Genomic DNA, 21,876 nt, shown 5'->3' with positions numbered 1-21,876 from the left:
TTTGGTTTGGAGGAAGTGGGAGGATTGAAAAGAGAAGTTGTTCAGAGTGAGGACCAGTTCAGTCAGTCGAAGGAGGGTGTCAGTGGAAGGGTACTGGTTGGTACAGCGGGAAAGGAAGAAGCAGAGGGCTTTGAGTCCTTTGTGATGGGCGATGGAGGTATACAGGGACTGGATGTCTATGGTGAAGGTAAGGCGTTGGGGACCGGGGAAGCGAAACTCATGGAGGAGGTGGAGGGCGTGGGTGGTGTCCCAAATGTAGGTGGGGAGTTCTTGGACTAAGGGGGACAGGACCGTGTCCAGGTATGTAGAGATGAGTTCGGTGGGGCAGGAGCAGGCTGAGACAATGGGTCGGCCGAGGCAGTCAGATTTGTGGATTTTGGGCAGGAGGTAGAAACGGGCGGTGCGGGGTTGTGGGACTCTGAGGTTGGAGGCGGTGGATGGGAGATCCCCTGAGATGATGAGGTTCTGGATGGTCTGGGAGATGATGGTTTGGTGGTGGGAGGTGGGGTCATTGTCAAGGGGGCAGTAGGAGGAGGTGTCCGCGAGCTGGTGTTTAGCCTCAGCGGTGTAAAGGTCAGTGCGCCAAACTACTACCGCGCCTCCCTTGTCTGCCGGTTTGATATTGGTGCAGCATGGTGGCTCAGTGGTTAGCAGGCTCCAAAATTAACAGCAGTCTCTTCGTCTATGTATCTACTCTATGTTTCTATATCATTGTACGTTTATAGAAGGAAATAGGAGAAGCATGAAACAAGGGAAAGGATATGGCAGAACAGTGTCCCACCCCATTTCCACCACTACTTGCCCTGGAAGAAAATTCATGGGAGAAGGACAGGAAATTGCAGCAGTGCATTTTATTGTAAAAGGAGAAAAATCTATTTCAACTTAGAGCAGAAATAGCAATACATTGCGGAAGCCAATTTTTTTGAATTTGGAAACTGAAATTAACTTGAAATTTTATAACTGAACTGAAGTTTTCGTAAAATTTACTGTTAGAGTTTTTCTGGGATAGTAAGATTACATTGCAATGTATAGCTTTTTTGTATTTTTTTCAAATGTTTCTTTTTTAATCACATACTATTTAATTACTTTAAAATGGATGTTTTTATTCACTTGTTTTAGGTATCAGTGCTATCAAACTACAGTTTAGGTTGATCTTACAAACATGCAAAATTTTAAATACCTGTAAAACTGCTCATTTCAGTTTGAGCTTGAATTAGAATTAGAATTACAACAGTAAGGAAACAGGCCCTTCGGCCCAGCAAGTCCACACTGACCCTCTGAAGAGTAACCCACTCAGACCCATTCCCCTCATGCTCAACATTCCCCCCAACCTACACATCCCTGAACACTATGGGCAATTTAGCATGGCCAATTCACCTAATGTGCAGGTTAGGTGAATTGGCTATGCTAAATTGCCCATAGTGTTAGGTGAAGGGGTAAATGTAGGGGAATTGGTCTGGGTTGGTTGCTCTTCAGAGGGTCAGTGTGGACTTGTTGGGCTGAAGGGCCTGTTTCCACACTGTAATCTAATCTAATCTAATCTAATCTAACCTGCACATGCTTGGACTATGGGAAGAAACTGGAGCACCCAGAGGAAACCCACACAGACATGGGGAGAATGTGCAAACTCCACACAGACAGTCGCCCAAGGCTGGAATCAAACCCGGGTTCCTGGCACTGTGAGGCAGCAGTTATAACCACTGAGCCACCATGCCGCCCCAGTGTCAAATTGAATTGAAATTTAGAGGACACATTCTGTCATGACTGTGTCCCTACCATAACTATGATGAAGTATGATAGAATCTCAGCTTTCGGGTCGAGTCCCAAATATCAGGGTGGTACAGAGGTCCTGACCACACACTTTGTGAGGGATATTCTTAATCAGAAACCAGCCTGTTTCTGATTAATAATAGCAGTGATTCTTGTAGCTGGATAGGGATCTCATGGTGCAGTAGTAGTATCCCTACCTCTGATCTAGGACACCTGGGTTCAAGTACCACCTGATCCAGAGAAGTGTCATAACATCTCTGATTCAAAAAATATAATTCTTGAAGCTGGAGGGCCAATGGAATATCCTAAATGTAGAAAGAGCTATAGCATGCCTTTGCCTGCTATTCATTATGAGGTGCCTCCTCAGTAACATGGAAATATTTTCCAGCTGCCTGGCCACCACCCCCACCCATTCCATTTGCCAGCCTATGGATAAAAATGCAGCCATAAAAAGGTGGGATTGGTGAGGACCTGAAATGAAATCAGGAGCACTAGACTCCCAGCCTATTGCTGGGAAGCTACTTGGAGCAGCTGACCTGTTTCTTACAACACGAGGGGATCCACGGACTCATTGGAAAATTCCACATAGCCTCCAATAATTGCATGTAATTGGTCTGCTACTTCCCTTAATTGGTTACCCATGCTTGCAGGTGGGTGGTTCTCTTGCCCCAGTTTCACTGCAGGGGAATGATCTGGGAATAGGAAGGTGTTGACACGCTGACCAGGAGCACGAATTTGCCCATTATTCGCCCCATCTGTCTCCACTGTTGCCCCCCATATTGAGGGTGAAAATGCAGCCTAAAACTTTGCACAAGTGAATAGCAGACATCCTGATACAGGCCTAGGTATTGCCAAAGCCTCTCTGAGTCATTAATAGTATTATAGGTAAATTTCTATTTCTAATTGAAATATAAAAATAATTACACATAATGGTATAAACAGAATGCCCAGTGGAGAAACATGGAATACTGAATTTATTCCACTTGTGGGAAAGGACTTAATAACTCATCTGTAAATTTTACACTTGGGAATGATCAAACCTAACACACTAGTGGAATAAGTTCTGTATTGTACAGTTCCCAATTGAGTAGCCTGTATTTATAGTACAGCTGCACATTTACATCTGTTTTGAATTTACAGCTATTTTCGGTAAATATTTCAAGAAAAACGGTGAGGTGGGTAATAGATTTAGTGTAAACTGTTACAATGAGCTTGATTTCTTTTTAAAAAATGATTGCGTATATGGTATTTACTCCCAAAGGGCTGCCTTCCAGGATATGAAAGAATGCACTTGAAATGGAACTGTTGTGAATCCTCATTGCTAGGGTCTGTATATGACATCAGTTGGATAGTTGCCTAGAGAATTTTGGAGAACTGAGTTTTAATCTAAGAAAAATATGTTGTAAATATCTCATGTCAGGTAGGAAACATTTTTTTCAACTTAGCTAGTTGTTAGTAATTGCATGAGAAGTACTTTCCGATACTTACCGTATACTTTGAGTTTAAATGATATGCTTACTATGATCCCAGTTTAAAAGTGAGAGAAAAACATCTGAGTGTTGAAATTCACTTGTGCTTTAATGTATTGTAGTACTATATTAACACAATGCAGGAGTTATGAATAGCAAATTCAAACCTCTTGGATTTTCTGTGAGAAAGAAAGTTGTTGGATTATCCACACTATGAATACATTTCCCAATAAATTAACACATTCATCCTCTCTCCTCTTTCTCACTCAATCTGCTAACAAAACATTCAGTCCTGATTTGGTGGGAGTGTCTATGGAGTCACAATTGCTCCTAATGCAACAGTAACTGATGCACAGGTTATTTTGCAATAAAGACTAGTCAGGTGTCTTAAGTATCAGAAAGAAAAACTTGCATTTACAGGATAAATTCCACTACCCCAAGATGCCCCAGAGTTCTTCATAGCCAATGAAGTACTTCTGAAATGTTGCCAATTAGCATGCAGCAAGGTCCCACAAAGTTCAGCAATATGATAATTATCAGGTAATCTGTATTCAAGATGTTGACTGTGGAATAAATATTGGCCAGAGAACGTGGGGTAACTTGTCATCTCTTTTTCAAAGTATTGCCATGACATATTTTGCATCCAACTGACACCTGAGTAGACATGGCTTCAGTTTAATAGCTCATCCAAAAAGGTCGGATCTCCAACTCTGCAGCATTCTCTGAGTGTTGTACTGGACTATCAGCCCTAATTATTGTGCTGAAGTCTGTGGACATGAACATGCAACGTGTAGGTTTAGAGCCAGAAATGTTACCAACAGAAACATGGATCACATAAACAAGAAAACTCTTATTCTGTGCACGTAAAAAGAACTTTAGGATTGATGTCCACAAGGAAATGATATCCATCTATGCCTATCATACTATACAGGCTCATCATGAATTCAACAGCAATGTTTATATTCAAAGAAAGAGAAAATCTCATCTGGCGTAAAACAGGCTGTTGATTCATTGCCAACTGACTGACGAAGGCCCATTTTGAAGAAATTGAATAACTTCTGGGCAGGTTAATGGTGCTAAAATTCTGGAATTCTTTGAAGGAGAAATGTGGACTGTGTAGCACCTTTTTGGGAGAAGGAACTTAAGTGAGCCAAAGTGCATTGCTCATCAGTATTTACTTTATCTTGTGAAATGAATACAGAATTTGAAAGAAATATTGCCTCAACTCTGTCCACTTTGGGGAAAGAATAATTTCTCCAGATACTACTGTAGGTAGCAAAAGCCCAAAATACTGCAGATGTAGGAAATCTGAGACAAGTACAGAAAATGCTGGAGCAGATCTGGCAGCAATTGTCTCTACACAGCTGCTGCTAGTCCTGCTGAATTTCTCCAGGATTTTCTGATTTGTTCCAGATCGTGGAATATATGCTTTAAAATTACACTGACTAAATATTAATGCTTTTAATTAAAACCATTAACTGATACTTTTAAACTGATCTAACTTTTTTCTCATCAACATTTTTGTGCTAATGTTTACATGGTGTACTTATACTGGAAATATACTGTTGAGAGTTTTCACCAAAATATTATACCACTGCTTTAATTCACTGCTGAGAGATCTTATGTTTGAGGCAGATCAAATACTTACATCATATAATCCAGGATTGGAAATGTGTTTTATTCTCTACAATAAAGCTCATCAGCTTGGGTCAGTTATTAAGACCTCTCCACAGATGTTTCTTGTATTTATTGAATAAATTGTGATCATAAGAAAAACAATGGAACACATTTAACAAATCTTAAGTGTTGGTTCTCTAATGAGAAATTGGGAAAATATATAATGTTACATCAATTAAATTTCTCATTAATCATCAATTTCATTATTGACGAAAAGACTGTCTGCCTCCATTTGGAATGCAAACATTCTTACGTTCCAGTAATATTTGGTCCTTTGTCCAATTTAGTAACAGTACTAGACCTGAGCTTCATGGCTGCGATTGATGAAATGACAGGTTGAAACATCAGCAAAGTTAAGCAATGTGGAAACAATTTGATCATTGCAATCAAATTACAGGGAAAGGAAATTCTCAGCCAGCAGGAATACTTGATGATTGAAGCACACAAGCTGAGGTGTCTTTTAGTGAACAGCTTACTTTTGGTGGAGGAGAGGGCAAGTTCCTTTTTTTGTCAAATTTCTTCTCTTCACTGAATACATTATGTCAGGTTCTTTTTTGATTAGTAATGCTTGATTCTTGTAAATTAAATGGATGTCATTGATGAGAAAGTTGGATGGATATCTGTAATCCCATACTGATGAGATGTGAAGTGATGGGAAGTCTAGAATCACCATCTTAAAACAGGCAGTGTCACACAACGGTTCTGCTAAAAGGGCTCAGGTGGGGACTTCATTGGCAAGCTTACCATTAAGGGTAAATGGTATCGTTTACAATGGAAGGTGAGCATCATGTGGGAAAATGTGAGGTTATTCACCATGATAGGAAGAATGGAAGAGCAGAAAAATATTCAAATTAGCAGCGACTCCATTGGCTCGGTCATCTCAATCAAATGAACGATGGCCACAACTCGAAAGACATGCTGTATGGTGACCTTGCTGCCAGTATGAATCAACAGGTTTCCTAAGTCTACAATACAAGGATGTATGCAAATTAAAATCTCAAATTGACCAGGATCAGTGTCATTTCATGGGAAGTTCATGCTGCTGACCAGATGTCTGGAGAAAGAAAATGCATCAGTCGATGTCAGCGTTTACCTGTCTCAGCTGAAGCTGTGAGAATTCACAGGGAATCAGGCAAATCTTGGAGCCCATCCTTTTCACAGTGTGGAAGTGCTGGCCAGTTCCATGACTGCATTTGTGGATTCAGGATTAATGCTCTGTCTGGTAGCGGTTGACCTCAGCTTCAATTGTAGCATGGGCAGAAGCAACTCACTTGGCAAGATTTCAACTCATTCAAAACCTATCCAATGTCACAGAGTTAAATTAGATTACGCCTTGAGAGTACCAGTAGAGTAGCGTTGTGAAGGAGGGTGCTGTGCTCCTAACCGATCTTCTCGGGATGATCATCTGGTGGGAGAGGGGTTAGGCAGTAAAACAAAAGTCATTTCTGGCCACCACTTTGAAGGCCCACTTCCATCTCACTCACTCCTTGATTGTTGTGTCAGCTGAGAAAACAGACAAAATAAAGTCTATTTACAACTAAATATTACGGCATCAGCAGCAGAATTTACATTCAGCCATGATTATACATCCATCCTTGTGCCATCTGCTCATTCTCCTGAGTGATTAGCATGAAATGAATGAACATCAAAAAACTGTAGGTGACTGTTCTTAAAAGCTCAAAGCTTGTATTTGTTTGCTTTCCAAAAGGACAGAGGGCTTCTCATTTCGGCATCCTCTGTATTATTGGAGATTGATGAGATAATGTTGGATTTCCAAAGAGACATCATCATGTCGTATTTTACACAAGCATGCACAGTTTGTAATTGCAAAATCCAACCCATTCAATGGATCGAATTGTCTCTTCAGGTAAACACTGTGTGAGTAGTCAATGGCAGAAAGCCTTTTCTGCTACAGCCATTGCCCTAAGTAGCCAGCAACCATGTACAGAGGGGACACCCTCATCCATACCTGATCTTCTTGGTGACTCATGAATGATGAGAACAATGGATTGCCTCAACATTGAGGTAGAATAGCAGGCATTAAATTACAGTATGACTTATGCATGGCCACACACAGCTGAGCCTTAATAGTAATGTAGCTCTTGCAGTTCCTGGACCTCACCATATGTGGCCCAGAGAACAAGGTGTATGCAGTTGATGGCTCCTTTCACCATTGAGAATCCTGAGTTTGCTGTTTGAGGTTACAGGCTTTGTTAAAGGATGTAAAATAATTCTCTTGGATCAGATTGCCCCAGGCATTGTTTTTGGGATCCTGTAGCTAATGGCTGCACATGTCTTGTAACCTAGAATGTGGGAAGGTGACCAAGGTCTATGTCCTCCATGTATGAACTCACCATAACATCTCTAAAGACACTCGTGATCTTCTTGGTCAGCCAGGGCTTTCTGATTGGATCAGATTAACAGCCCCAGATATGGAAATCCTATGAGGTCCACCAAGCTGACCTCATCACAATCACTACATACATTATTGCACAAAACCTTCTTTAAGTCTGGAACAAAAATATAAAACTATACAGAGTGTTATCTTAAGAATTCTTTGGCCAAATAATTAAATTCAGGAAGAATAATTGTTCACACATTGCCCCAGATGATTGTCCACTGTTAAAGTCACCATCCACAAAAGCTGTTAGCACTGTAGTTTCTTCCTGAATCAGTTATGGATGATTAAAATTTCTGTTCCTGGAGACAGTGGTATAATTGAAATTTACCTTCAAGAATCCTCCACTTGTAGCAATTAAAGCTTTCCATTGGGTTTCAAACTCACAAACTTTCAAAGTGGTTTCAAAGAAAGAGAGGGAGAGAGAAGGCAAAGGCTTTTAACCTTGTCTCTAATTTGTAAGTCTGTGCAAGTTGCCTCTGTCTGTGTTCAGCACCATTTTTTACTCCCCAAACTTTCAAACCTCTGTCTGAAAGTGTTGCAAGCTTGCTGTCTCGATTCAAGCAGCTTGTGTTCTGTGCAAATGAGCAGACTTACTGTCGTCACCTATGCTTTTTGTTTTGAAAAAAATGTTCTTTTAAAATGCTCAAGATGTATTTGTGTGTAGCCAATTCTGTTATAATTCACTATTTCAGATAACACATCTTGATAACACAAATCATTGGTCAAAAATAGCCAGAATGTCTGATTAACATCACAGTCTGAGCACGCCTGATGCGTGCGCACCGTTGTGTCCTTCCCAGCATGGAACTGCGCTGGGACCAGTCAGAAGTGTTGCACAGACTATTTGTCTACTGCAGGGCTTCCAACATGCTTGGACCACTGGTGCTAGGCAGCTCCAACTTCAATACATTCTTTTCTATTCGTTTGTGCTTTGAAAATGTAAGAAGAAAGCCAATGGCATGATGAAACAAAATGCTTTTAGGATATGTTTATGTTGCAATATATATTGCTGTGAAGGAAAAGTTCATAACATGTGGGTTTCTCATTATTTGGAATGTAGTGTCAAACCTGCTTTATAAGTGTTTTGGGGATCCCATGAATACTTCTTAGGCATGCCCAGAACAATTCAATACACAATATTTAATACGTAAGGTAAAGATCTCACAGAGTTAGAGGTTTGGCTAATTGACAGAAGGCAGCGAGTTGCGATATAGTAGGTCTTTTTTTCTGGTACGCTATAACTAATTGGATGCCAAGGGGGTTTGATCAACTATTACAATTCTATATAAATATTTTATCATTATATTAATAACTTAGATGCCATAGTTTGTGCTGTAGCCATATTAGCAGATGACACTAAAATAGAAGAAAATGAAAAAGGTAAGACCCTTAGAAATGGATATGAATAGGCTAGGTGGAGTTTAATGAGGATAAATGTTAGCTTATCAATTTGTTCAGAAGAATAAAAATAAATATTTAAATAAAGTGAAATTTCAAAATTCTTCGGTGCAGAGGGATCAGGGTGTTCTTTTGCATAAATCGCAGAAGAGGACAGGAGGTAATAAAGGAAATCAAATGAAATGTTGGCATTTATTGCTCAAGGAATGAACAATAAAAATAAGGAAGCATTGTTGTAATTGTACAAGGCATCGGTTAGCTTGCATCTGGGTTCTGCATATGGTTTATATCCCCTTATTTGAGGAACAATGTAATTGTATTGGAGGCAATTCAGAGAGGTTCACGAGATTAATTCCTGACATGAAAGGCCTGTCTTGTGAGGAGAAATTGTTCAGTTTAGGACTATACAGTCTAGAAAAGAATGCAAGGATAATTAATTAGGGATTGAGAAAGTTGAATTAGAATGAATTTTTCCTCTTGTAGGGCAATTTAGGAACATAGGAACAGGACAAGGCCAATCAGCCCCTTGAGCCAGCTCTGCTATTCAATACGATCATGGCTGATCTGTAGCCTAATTCCATATGCCTGCCTTGGGCCTGTGTCCCTTGATACCGTTGCTTAATAAAAATTTGTCTATTTGATAATTGGATTAGCATCTTATCCAAATGCATCCTTTATGGAACCATGTAAAACTCCACTGATTAAAGACATAACAAATATAAAGGAAGATGGTTATAGTTGTTGGAGGTCAATCACCTCAACTCTGGAACGTCTCTGCAGTATTTCTCAGGGTTGTGTCCTAGGCCCAACAACCTTCAGCTATCTCTTCAATGACCTTCCCTCCATCATAATGTCAGAAGTGAGCATTTTCACTAATGATTACAAAATGTTCAGTACCATATATGACTTCTCAGATATTTGAAGCTGGTTGTTTTCAATTGCAGCAAGACCTAGACAACACCTAGGTTTGAGCTGACAAGTTGCAAGTAACATTCACACCACATAAGTGTCAGGTAATATTCATCTTCAACAAAAGAGTATCTAATCATCACAAGTAGCTCACTTCCTGACTCCCAAAAGCCTGTACACCATCAGTCACAGTGTGATAGATTACTCCCTACTTGCCTAGGTGAGTGCAGCTCCAACAACACTTGGGAAGCTTGATACCATCCAGGACAAAGCATCCATGTGATTTATATCATGGCAACAAAAATTCACTCCTTCAACAACTGATGCTTTGTGGCAGCAATGTGTACCATCTACAAGATGTGCTGCAGAAAATCATCAGGGTTTCTTAGACACTTCTTTCACACACATGACCACTACTATTTAGAAGGGCAAGGACAGCCAATGCATCAAAACCTTCTAGTTCCCCTCCAAATCACCATCCTGACTTGAAACTATATTGTTCTTTCTTCGCTGTTACTGTGCCAGAATTCTGGAATTTCCTCAATAATAGCATTTTGCATGTGTGTACAACAAATAAATTACAGCAGCATCTTATTGAGGGCAATTAGAAATACCTAATAAATGTTGGCACAGCTAACAAAGACCCCTTCCCTTGAATAGATAGGAAGGATTCCTGAAGTGTAGCATCTTCAGGAAATAAATCAGGAAGTGCTATAAATACTGAACAAGTCAAGCAATGTCTGTTGAGAGAGAGAGAGAGAGAGAGACTATTGGGAAAATAATTAAGCACCACTCAAGAAATGAAAATGATTTATCTTTGTGTGGATTTCCCTATTTCTAAACTTAAACATCAATATTCAATCAATGCTGAGAGTACTTAAGAAAATAGACATTTGTTTTGTGCATAGAAAGTCTGCTGTTTCAAGCATCTGTTTAACAATGGGTTTTAAATGCATACTGTTAATAGCAATGTCTTATTATGTTTAATAATTGACCTTTGGAAATAAGTCAGTTGGGAACTGTAAGAACTCTTCAGTCTTAAAACTACATATTGTATCATGCACATAAACAGTTGCAGATGAAGAGTTTAAATATATAGTTTTGGCTATTACATGACTGTAAAGGACAAGGAATATTAACCAATTATGTACACTATCTAATTTATTTCCTGAGACTCTACTGCCAAAAAGGTTTGCTAATAATCCTACTTTAGTTAAACAATCTGATGTACCTTAAGGTTCTACATCATAACTTACTTTATTTGTCTTTTAGGCATATCATGCTGCTGTGAAGACAAGGAATCTTTAATTTCTCTTTTTGAATGCAGTTCATGTAGGCATCTTATTTTAAAGAATGAATATGTGTTAGAAAATTTAGAGAATGATTCAATCTTCTGTATCTACTGACATTGAGAAGCTACTTCAGTCCTCTAGACAACATGAGGCATTTATATAGTGCCCTAATTGTAATTAAATACCCCAAGGCATTTTGGAAGGTGTCTTCCAATAAATTTGACACCAGTTTACATCCAGAAATGTCAGGACAAATTACAGCTGGGTTTCAAGAACTGTCTTTTTCCAAAAGGAGTTTCACAGAGGAAATTCCAGAGCTGAGGGCTGAGACACTTTAAGGCATGGCCATCAATAGTGCAGCAATTAAAATCAGGGGTGCACAGGACACCAGATTTGGAGGAGTGCACAGGCCTCCCACCTTATTCACCTGCTCCTATCTTGTCTGGTAAGGTAAAATGATCGCCTCCATCTGAAAAACTGTCCTTTCAGCAAAATACCTCAGGTTAGTATGCCATATTCCAATGTAAGTCAGCGCCTTTACAGGAGAATTGGGCAATTAAAACAGCAACAATTTGTATTGCACTGCAGCGGTTATACTTGCAGATAGAATAATGGTTTTCAACTGTTAAGTGAGTTTTGCAGAATTATCAGCAATTTCTAAAATGACTTTAAATTGCTTTCATTCTAATTATTAGCTTTCTAATTAATCTTTCTTGCTACATTTTCTGAAAGTGCCAATAGCATTATATTAAATTCCTTGCCAAAATTCCTGGCTATATTGTATCATCTATCATGAAAGAGGAAGATTTACTACTCAGATTTTCAAGAAGCAGGACTTGGCAAAAAAGGGCTTTGGTCCAGTCTCTGTACAGTATGTTAAATTAGAGCAGTTAAAACTAGCTACTAATTAGCAAAATAATTTAGATGTAGAATCATACAGTACAGAAGAGGCCCTTTCGCCCATTACATCTGAACCAACAATAATTGCTCTAAAAGTACACTAGTCCCACTTTCCAGCACTTGGCCAATATCCTTGAAGGTTCTGACATTTCAAGTGCTCATATGTATACTTTTTAAAGGTTATAAGGATTCTTGCCTCAACTACCCTCCTAAGCAGTGCATTCCGATTCCCTCCACTCTCTAGGAGTAAACATTTTTCCTCAAATACCTTCTAAACCACCTGCCCTTCACCTTAATATTATGCTTCTTTCCAATTAATGTTCAATTATTGGGAACAGCTCCTTACTATACACTCTGTCCAAGACCCTCATAATCTTATACACCTCCCAGTCATGTCCCTCTGAGCCTTCTCCAAAGAAAACATGCTACGCTTATCCGGCCTTTCTTTCTAGCTGAACTGCTCTCTCCCAGGCAACATCATGGTGGATCTTCACTGCATCCCCTCCAGTGCAGTCACATTTTTCCTATAATGCTGTGACCATAACTGCACATACTACTCCAATTGGAGTGTAACTAAAATTTTGCACAGTTCCAACATAACCACCCTACTCATAATCTATACCATGACTAATAAAGACAAGCGACCCATATTCCTTCTTAAGTACCCTATCAACCTGTCCACCTTATCTGAGAAAAAGTACCCCAATATCCCTCTGTTCCTCTGACTTTCTTAGTGTCTTGCCATTCATGGAGTACTTGCCTTGTTACTTCTTCTAAAATACATCACCTCATACTTATCAGGGTTAAATTCCATCTGATTCCTGAAGAAGGGTTGATGCCCGAAACGTCGATTCTCCTGTTCCTTGGATGCTGCCTGACCTGCTGTGCTTTTCCAGCAACACATTTTCAGCTCTGATCTCCAGCATCTGCAGTCGTCACTTTCTCCTCGAAGATTTTAACCTACTGCGAATCCTCTTACAAGGATGCCTTCCTTGAAGAAGCTGTCTTCCTCCCTCTACAAGAATTTCAGTGAGTCCCTCTCTCACTGCACACCCCAGGTCATCTCCTCTGCACAGAAGCTCTTCAGCCACGTTCCCAAACAGACTCGCTACCACAGCCACATCTCCTTCCTCAGCACCTGCCTACGGATTCCTGAAGAAGGGCTGATGCCCGAAACGTCGATTATCCTGTTCCTTGGATGCTGCCTGACCTGCTGCGCTTTTCCAACAACACATTTTCAGCTCTGATCTCCAGCATCTGCAGTCCTCACTTTCTTCTTAAATTCCATCTGCCACTAATCTGCCCATCTGACCAATCTATCTGTATCCTCCTGTAACCTAAGACCTTCTTCCTCACTGTCAACCACCCGGGCAATCTTCAATTCACACATAAGCTTACTTATCATCCTCACACACATTTCCTTCTAGATCGTTCATACATATCATGAACAATAAGGGACCCAGCACTGATCCCTACTGCATGCTACTGGATAGTGGTCTCCAGTCACACAAAACAGCTTGCTACCACCACCCTCTGTCTCCTACCACTAAGCCAATCTTGCTAAATTACCTTGGATCCCATATGCATTTCTCTTCTTTTTCAATCTGTGTGTGGGACCTTGTCAAAGGCTTTTCTGAAATCCATATAAACTACATCAACTGCATGACCTTTAGGTACACACCTGATCATTCCTCAAAAGCTTCAATGAAATTTGTTTGACAAAGCCATGACAGCCATCCCTGATCGAACCTTGCCTGTCTAAGTGAAGATTAATTCTGTCCTTCAGAACTTTCTCCAACAGTTTCCCTATCACTAATGTGAAACTCACTGCTCTGTAATTTCCTGATTTATCTCTATTAATCTTCTTGTCAAGTGCAAAAACATTGGCTGGCTTCTGATACATCTCCTGTAGACAGAGAGGAATTAAAATTTTAGGTCAGAGCCCCTGTAAGTTCTCCCTCATCAAAAACAGCAGCCTGGAATACAACATATATTTCCATTTTTAAACCTGCCAATATCTCCAGTATTACCTGACTTCCTGTGTCAAATTGCACAAGAAACTCAAAGTCCGTTTTCCTGAATTCTATCCCTACATCCTTCTTCTCTCTCTGCTCCTGAAGACAGAAGGGCGGCATGGTGGGTCAGTGGTTAGCACTGTGCTTCATAGTGCCAGGGACTTGGGTTCGATTCCAGCCTCCAGCGACTGTCTGTATGGAATTTAGTACATTCTCCCTGTGTCTGCATGGGTTTCCTCCGGGTGCTCTGGTTTCTTCCCACGTTCCAAAAGATGTGAATTGGCCAAGCTAAATTGCCCATAGTGTTCAGGGATGTGTAGATTAGGTGCCCCATTAGTCAAAGGAAAACGTAGAGGAATGGGTCTGGGTAGATTACTCTTTCGAGGATCGGTGTGGACTTGTTGGGCTGAAGGGCTTGTTTCCATGCTGTAGTGATTTGATAATTCATTGTGAAGTACTTGTTTAACACTCTACCCATGTGCTGCAGGTGTATAAAACATTATTCGATAATATATGGAAGTTGCTACAGAAAATAAGACACTTGAAAAGCAGATGTGAAAACATGTCCCTTTGTGCTAAAATAAAAAAGTAACTGTAAAAATTTAACTGAATGTTTGCAAGAGTCTCTGAATGTGAAGCTGCTGATGTTATCTTTTAAGCAAATTTCAGCTTTGCCTTACAGACTTGATCTCCTTCCTCAGGTCGTATACTACATATATTTAATCTACTAATTACTTGACTAATGAGCGAGAATTTCCCAGTGACATTGGGAAAGTAGAAGGGACTAAGGTTAAAATAAAATCAATCTTTCTCCTCCCACTTACGTCAGTGTGAAAGAACCTGTAAGAAACTCCCACACCGTGCTGCAGGGAGAAGTGTTAATTATTATGTCCAAACTTCACACCCTCCGATTGCATTAAAAAGGCTTTGATTCCTTGATTTATGGTTTTCAAGTTTTTAAAGCTTCTTTAATAACTTGTAATATTGTGTAGCAGTAACATTAAGTAGCAGCATGTTCAAATTTGTTCCTGTATTGAGGTTTGGGAAAGCAATTTGCACTAATTATTGTTGTTCCACTTGTTAACAGAGTGATCCTTCTTTGTAGGTTATTGTACTTACAAAATGTGAATACATTAATGAAGCTTGGGTTGGGATGAGGGGGTGGGCAGTAAGAATTAATTGAGTAATAATAAACAAATTACTTTTCAGGAATGTGTGAATTTGTTAAAAATAGTGACAATCAATTTTGAAAGTGTTTGCATTTTTTTATGGCAATGATAATCTTGAACGTATTAGCACTTTTAAGGTATTTAATTTAGGATGTCTCTTCTATTTTGTAGGGAGCTGATTTTACATCACTCTGGGACTGCTTCAGCAATTGTGCACAAATCAAGCAAGTGCTATCCAGAACAATCTCAGTGGTAATTTAATTCTTTGATTTGCTGTTGACAAAACATTTTTTTGCACATTGTTTTCCAACACCGATGTTCATTATTGTAATTTATCTGGACCACGTGCCACAGACCATTCAAAGTCATTGCAATGTAATTGGATGGATGGTTGAATACGGATAAGCAACAAAAAGAAAATAGACTGTAGGGTTAATGCCAGTGCCATTAAATTTTACAAAACTTCTCATCTGCATGATATTAGGGTGATATGTAGTAATGCAAGCAGATGTCTCCCTCATTAGATTGTCTTGCCAAACACTCTAGGGATACAGTACTGTGTATAGTTAGAGTTTAGCAGAGCACTGAGGTTAATTAAAAGGTGAATCCATGGGCCTCAATCTGTCCCATACTAGTATTCATAAAGTTCTGTTGGATACCAATATTACGAAAAGTAACATTTTCTGACTTGCAGAGAAACAAATACTTAGACAGTTGCATAAATTAACAAACGTTTACATCACTATAAAAATAATACTTGTGTCTCTCAAGTGAATTGAGTCTTTGGTTTACATTGTGACAATTATTATATTGGTTAATTTTCTTTCTCCTCATTGGCTGATTTCTAAGTCTTTGTGTTTTATGCCTTCCGATTTGGTTATATTATAAATATTTACCAATAATGTTATGTTAAAGCTTTCTCCTTGATTTCAATTCTCTCCCAAATTGCTTTTCAGTAACAAAACTTTCCATTTGATGTAAAGCTTGTCATATATCCTGAAAAACAGTTTAACCTATAACAATCACACTTCTTGTTCACCAAAACAGGCATAAATTTATTCATATCAGCTTTAATTGTCCCTCGCATATGATATAATGCATCCAATTTGGCATTTGAACATCTCAGGCACTGAGTACTCCCATATCACCAAATTTCACAATCTTTACCTAACCTTCAGTTTCTCTCAATTTAGGAGCTTTGTGACACTACCACAACTCAGACCCAGATCAAATTACAATGGATACTGCCTGGGAATATGAACCCTGCATAGATGAGTCTCCAATACATGTCAAATGAAATCTTCATATAAAACATCCGTACGTCCATCTGCCAGCAAAGTCATCAGTTGACAATCCAAATATTTTCATTCCTGAATAGGTCCATTATTTTTTATTTTCATTTAAGTTAGTTTTGAAATATTTATTAAATACACATTGAACCAAAAAAAAAGATGTAGAACAGTCTGGAGATGATTCCATGAATCCAAGCAAAATAGGATAGCAGCACCCACAAATTGATTCACACATGGAAAGCTGACCAGACCAGATTCAATAGGATCAGTTAATTAAAATAATCAATATGTGTGGCCAGCATGCTGTTCATAAGTGTTAGGGATGTTGCAATTGCACCTAGACAGGAAGTAAGGGAGCAACAGTTTTTACAAAGACCAAGGTTAAAAAGAGGTCACAACTTCTTTTTATGCCAGTGACAAAGTGCTGGCTTATTCATAATCGTTTCCAAGCTATTAACTCCAAATTTCACATACTGAGATTGTATGGGAATGACTTTTCTGCTCTGATTTGCATTTTCTAAGTATGTTGCTTGTTTTGTTTAGCCACTACTATTACTATTGGATCCTACCAATGGTAAATGCAGAACTGTCTTCCTCTGATGACAGGGCACTGGATATTTTCCTGGGCAGAGAAGGATATTCATATTGAGGCATAATAGAACTATCCTCTGTTCGCTGTACAGCAGAGAAAATGTAGAAAATTAATTTTGTCTGCTACATGCATACATTGTGCAAGCAGATGAGAAAGACGTTCTCTGAACTGGAAACTAGGTCCATGAATCATTTGGTATTGGTTCTTTTGACTGTCAACTCCACCCTGGTTGTCCACATGATGAACTTCACCTCAGTGTCCCTAAATTAGTGAGTAACTTTTACAATATGCAGCCAAAAGACACCTTTAAAGATGTTACAAATCTGATTCCAAAAAACAAACTAAATATTTAATGAGGTAACTTGTAAAAAGTGAGTGAAATTGAACTTAATGTTTTGATACCATCATCGGCAACAATAATTACAAATAAATGACAGGTTCTTTCTTAATATGACATCACTACCAGCAGCAGTCTTTAAATTCCTATGCTATAATGTTAACATTTAGTCTGACTGCATCTCTACATATAGAATTTGTAATTATGCATATATAAAATACCTAAGCATGTAAAAGTCTCAATTTATGCATGCCAGCAACAACATTCAAATTTAGTACCTCCATTTATGATCCTCCTATCAAATAAAATATTTAAGCAATGCAGCACTTTCTGTGCTGTACAGAAGGGGAGAGCCTTTTGGGCATAGATCTTTAAGAAATACTTCTCTCAGAGAGAGTGAAGGTATATTTGAGGTATTGGTTTAACACCAGGAATATGAAATCACTATATTGTGGAACAAGAAATGATCCACTGCCTCAATAAAATGTCTTGATTCCTTTTTTAAACAGCCCTAATTTTACCTTTCAATTTTGATTTGACTATGGTTCCTGAGTCTCTTTCCAAACGATATTAACAGTAATTGTGATAAACTAATTTAAATTGGCCACTTCAGAAACTTCCTTGGTAATTTATCCAACAGACCTTTCACTATCTTTACAGAAAAAGTTCAGCTTAATTCATTCCTTAATAATTTTGAACTTTTGTTAGTGGCACTTGTAGATATTTTCCACATTAACTATTTGCCTAAATTTACTTTAATAATGCCCTTACAATATTGAATACTTCAATTAAGTTATTTTTGAATGAAAGAAGATCAATCCTGACTACAAACCCTTGTTACTGAGATAGAATAGAACTGTGACTTTAAATATACAAATTGTCAAATGCTCTAGAAAAGTACACAATTATTTTATGAAGCACTCACAGTAAAGAGTAAACTTTTTTGAAAAAAAGCAACCAATATTGCAGTCTAAAGCATGTCATTTAGTAATTTAGTACCACTTTTATTTGAGTTCTTTCACCCCTTCTAAATATAGTACAGACGTGCACAAGTGTGACAAGATCATAATGAGCACCTGGAATGCATCCATTAAACAGATGTGATCAGTTGGTCCAGTAACACATGCCAGATTGTTGACCTCAGAACACAAGGAAACTTCGGTATTAAGAGAGGGTTTTTTTTAAAAATAAATGATAAATAACTTCCAATATCAGAGAAATTCATTAGAGTGCTGCCCATTTGGTTGCCACACCTTTGAGAAACATTAGCTGTTAATCAGTCTGCTCCTGTTGTAGCCCCATTTCAAGCTTCATTCACATGAAATATGATTCCTTGCTGTTAGCTTAGAATTAATTAACTTAAGATAATTTAATATTAAGCAAGAGAACTATGCTAGTGTTCTCCATTCACATTACTCCTCAATTAATTTGTAGAATGGTTGGACCACAGATGCAGCCAATTCTACTTGCAAGATTTGTGCCATTTCTTTGCAAGTCAACTATTGGCATTCTCCTGCAATTTACTTGAAAATCTTTTCTCTTCAACTGGTTATCTGATTTCCTTTGTTAAGAAAGCCATGTTTGAATTTGCCTCCACTACATGTTTAAGCACTGCTTTCCAGATCCTAGACACTTGCAGCATGAAACAGTTTACTTCAAGTTGCTTTTGTTTCTTTTGGTAATCAGTTCAAATCATCATCCTCTGATTCTTAAACAGAAATTGGTGGAGAAATTCAGCAGGTCTCAACACTGAAGTTCTGAAGCAAGGTCACTGGGCTCAAAACATTAACTCTGCTTTCTATTCACAGATGCTGTCAGATCTGAAGAGTTTTCCAGCAATTTCAGTTTTTGTGTAAGATTTCCAGCACCCACAGTTCTTTGTTTATCCTCTGATCCTTTATCCTTCTGCCATTGAGAAAGCTACCCCCTGTCTAATCTACCTATAATCTTCCAAACTTTATAAAACCATTATCAAATTTCCTCTCAACTTTCACTAAGGCGAACATCAGTTACTAACTTCAGTTATTTTTTTTCTTCTGGACTGGCAGGGACAAGGTAGGACTAATAAATTAAACTGCATTTATTTCAATGCAAGGAGCCTAACAGGGAAAGCAGATGAACTCAGGGCATGGTTAGGAACGTGGGACTGGGATATCATAGCAATTACAGAAACATGTCTCAGGGATGGACAGGACTGGCAGCTTAATGTTCCAGGATACAATTGCTACAGGAAGGACAGAAAGGGAGGCAAGAGAGGAGGGGCAGTGGCGTTTTTGAGAAGGGATAGCATTATAGCTGTACTGAGGTACGATATTTGGGAAGTTTTTTGGGTGGAACTGAGAAATAAGAAAGGGTTGATCACTTTATTGGGATTGTGTTGTAGACACCCTAATAGGCAGAGGGAAATTGAAAACAAACTTTTAAGGAAGTCTCAGCTATCTGTAAGAATAATAGGGTGGTTATGGTAGGGATTTTAACTTTCCAAGCACAGACTGGGACTGCCATAGTGTTAAGGGTTTAGATGGAGAGGAATTTGTTATGTGTGCAAGAAAATTTGCTGATTCAATATGCGAATGTATCTACCAGAGAAGGTGCAAAACCTGACTTACTCTTAGAAAATAAGGCAGGGCAGGTGACTGAGGTGTCAGTGGGGGAGCACTTTGGGGCCAGCGACCATAATTCTATTAGATTTAAAATAGTGATGGAAAAGGATAGACCAGATCTAAAAGTTGAAGTTCTAATTTGGAGAAAGGCCAATTTTGATGGTATTAGGCAAGAAGTTTCAAAAGCTGAGTGGAGCCAGATATTCGCAGGTAAAGGGACGGCTGGAAAATGGGAAGCCTTCAGAAATGAGATAACAAGAATCCATAGTAAGTATGTTCCTGTTAGGGTGAAAGGGAAGGCTGGTGGTATAGGGAATGCTGGATGACTAAAGAAATTGAGGGTTTGGTTAAGAAAAAGAAGGAAGCATATATCAGGTATAGACAGGATAGATCGAGTGAATCCTTAGAAGAGTATACTTAAGAGGAAAATCAGAGGGCAAAAAGGGGACATGGGATAGCTTTGGGAAATAGAATTAGGGAGAATCCAAAGGGTTTTTACAAATACATTAAGGACAAAAGGGTAACTAGGGAGAGAATAGGACCCCTCAAAGATCAGCAAGGTGGCCTTTGTGTGGAGTCGCAGAAAATGGGGGAGATACTAAACGAGTATTTTGCATCAGTATTTACTGTGGAAAAGGATATGGAAGATATAGACTGTAGGGAAATAGATGGTGACACCTTGAAAAAATGTCCATACTACAGAGGAGGAAATGCTGGATGTCTTGAAACACATAAAGGTTGATAAATCCCCAGGACCTGATCAGGTGTACCCTAGAACTCCGTGGAAGGCTAGAGAAGTGATTGGACCTCTTGCTGAGATATTTGTATCACTAATCACAGGTGAGGTGCCGGAAGACTGGAGGTTGGCTAATATGGTGCCACTGTTTAAGAAGGGTGGTAAGTACAAGTCAGAAAACTATAGACCAGTGAGCCTGATGCCCATTGGTGGTGGGCAAGTTGTTGGAGGGAATCCTGAGGGACAGGATGTACATGTATTTGGAAAGGCAAGGGCTGATTAGGGAGAGTCAACATGGCTTTGTGCGTGGGAAATCATGTCTCACAAACTTGATTGAGTTTTTCGAAGAAGTAACAAAGAGGATTGATGAGGGCAGAGCAGTAGATGTGATCTATATGGACTTCAATAAGGCGTTTGACAAGGTTCCCCATGGGAGATTGATTAGCAAGGTTAGATCTCACGGAATATAGGGAGAACAAGCCATTTGGTTACTGAACTGGCTCAAAGGTAGAAGACAGAGGGTGGTGATGGAGGGTTATTTTTCAGAATGGAGGCTTGTGACCAGTGGAGACCTCTACTTTTTGTCATTTATATAAATGACTTGGATGTGAGCATAAGAGGTATAGTTAGTAAATTTGCAGATGACACCAAAATTGGAGGTGTCGTGGACAGCAAAGAAGGTTACCTCAGATTACAACAGGATCTTGACCAGATGGGCCAATGGGCTGAGAAGTGGCAGATGAAGTTTAATTCGGATAAATGCGGGTGCTGCATTTTGGGAAAGCAAATCTTAGCAAGACTTATACACTTAATGGTAAGGTCCTAGGGAGAGTTGCTGAACAAAGAGACCTTGGAGTGCAGGTTCATAGCTCCTTGAAAGTGGAGTCGCAGGTAGATAGGATAGTGAAGAAGGCATTAGGTATGCTTTGGTCAGAGTATTGAGTATAGGAGTTGGAAGGTCATGTTGCGACTGTACAGGACATTGGTTAGGCCACTGTTGGAATATTGCGTGCAATTCTGGTCTCCTTCCTATCGGAAAGATGTTGTGAAACTTGAAAGGGTTCAGAAAAGATTTACAAGGATGTTGCCAGGATTTGAGGATTTGAGCTATCAGGAGAGGATGAACAGGCTGGCACTGTTTTCCCTGGAGCATCGGAGGCTGAGGGGTGACCTTATAGAGGTTTACAAAATTATAAGGGGCATGAATAGGATAAATAGACAAAGTCTTTTCCCTGGGGTCAGGGAGTCCAGAACGAGAGGGCATAGGTTTAGGGTGAGAGGGGAAAGATATAAAAGAGACTTAAGTGGCAACGTTT

General features: G+C 39.2%; 1 protein-coding gene across 1 annotated transcript in view; it reads left to right on the top strand.

The window, feature by feature from the left end:
- LOC140463419 (uncharacterized) overlaps positions 1-21,876 on the top strand; it is a 216,929-nt gene that overhangs the window by 146,985 nt on the left and 48,068 nt on the right. The window contains exon 8 of the mRNA XM_072557330.1: positions 15,172-15,252. Within this exon, the coding sequence (XP_072413431.1) occupies positions 15,172-15,252 (81 nt within the window). The remainder of the gene's footprint in view (positions 1-15,171; positions 15,253-21,876) is intronic.

Source organism: Chiloscyllium punctatum, chromosome 38 (genome assembly GCF_047496795.1).
Source record: "Chiloscyllium punctatum isolate Juve2018m chromosome 38, sChiPun1.3, whole genome shotgun sequence".
NCBI lineage: Eukaryota > Metazoa > Chordata > Chondrichthyes > Orectolobiformes > Hemiscylliidae > Chiloscyllium > Chiloscyllium punctatum.
Note: the sequence above shows the minus strand (reverse complement) of the source record. Positions and strands in the feature narration are given on the sequence as shown.